The sequence below is a fragment of the Penaeus monodon genome, chromosome 21 (genome assembly GCF_015228065.2).
Source record: "Penaeus monodon isolate SGIC_2016 chromosome 21, NSTDA_Pmon_1, whole genome shotgun sequence".
Classification (NCBI taxonomy): Eukaryota; Metazoa; Arthropoda; class Malacostraca; order Decapoda; family Penaeidae; genus Penaeus; species Penaeus monodon.
The window spans coordinates 20,044,769-20,045,025 of record NC_051406.1 but is presented as its reverse complement, the minus strand read 5'-3'; the positions used below and the strand labels follow the sequence as shown (position 1 = coordinate 20,045,025).

At 36.6% G+C, this 257-nt stretch overlaps 1 protein-coding gene across 1 annotated transcript in view; it reads left to right on the top strand.

The window, feature by feature from the left end:
* LOC119586320 (U3 small nucleolar RNA-associated protein 18 homolog) overlaps nucleotides 1-257 on the top strand; it is a gene marked incomplete in the record, with an annotated part of 14,383 nt that overhangs the window by 566 nt on the left and 13,560 nt on the right. Inside the window, 1 exon segment of the mRNA XM_037935032.1 lies at nucleotides 1-189. Coding sequence (XP_037790960.1) covers nucleotides 1-189 — 189 coding nt within the window.

The following is a 257-nucleotide window of genomic DNA, read 5'->3' as shown; positions in this document are numbered from 1 at the left end:
ACGCTCAGACACTATGGTGCATACGAAAAACTTTCCGAAACAAAACAGGAAGAATGCCAAGAAAAGACCTGCTTTCAGTATCGACACTATGGGTAATCGAGGCAAAAAGAGGAAAACAGATGCATGGCGAAAAGTCAGTTACGAAGCTACAAACACATTTGTTTCTCACAAAGAGATCAGAAGAGAGAGGTAAGACAATCTGTTATATATTCAGTAAAAATATAGGTAAGAATACAAACACAACTTTTGTTATACAA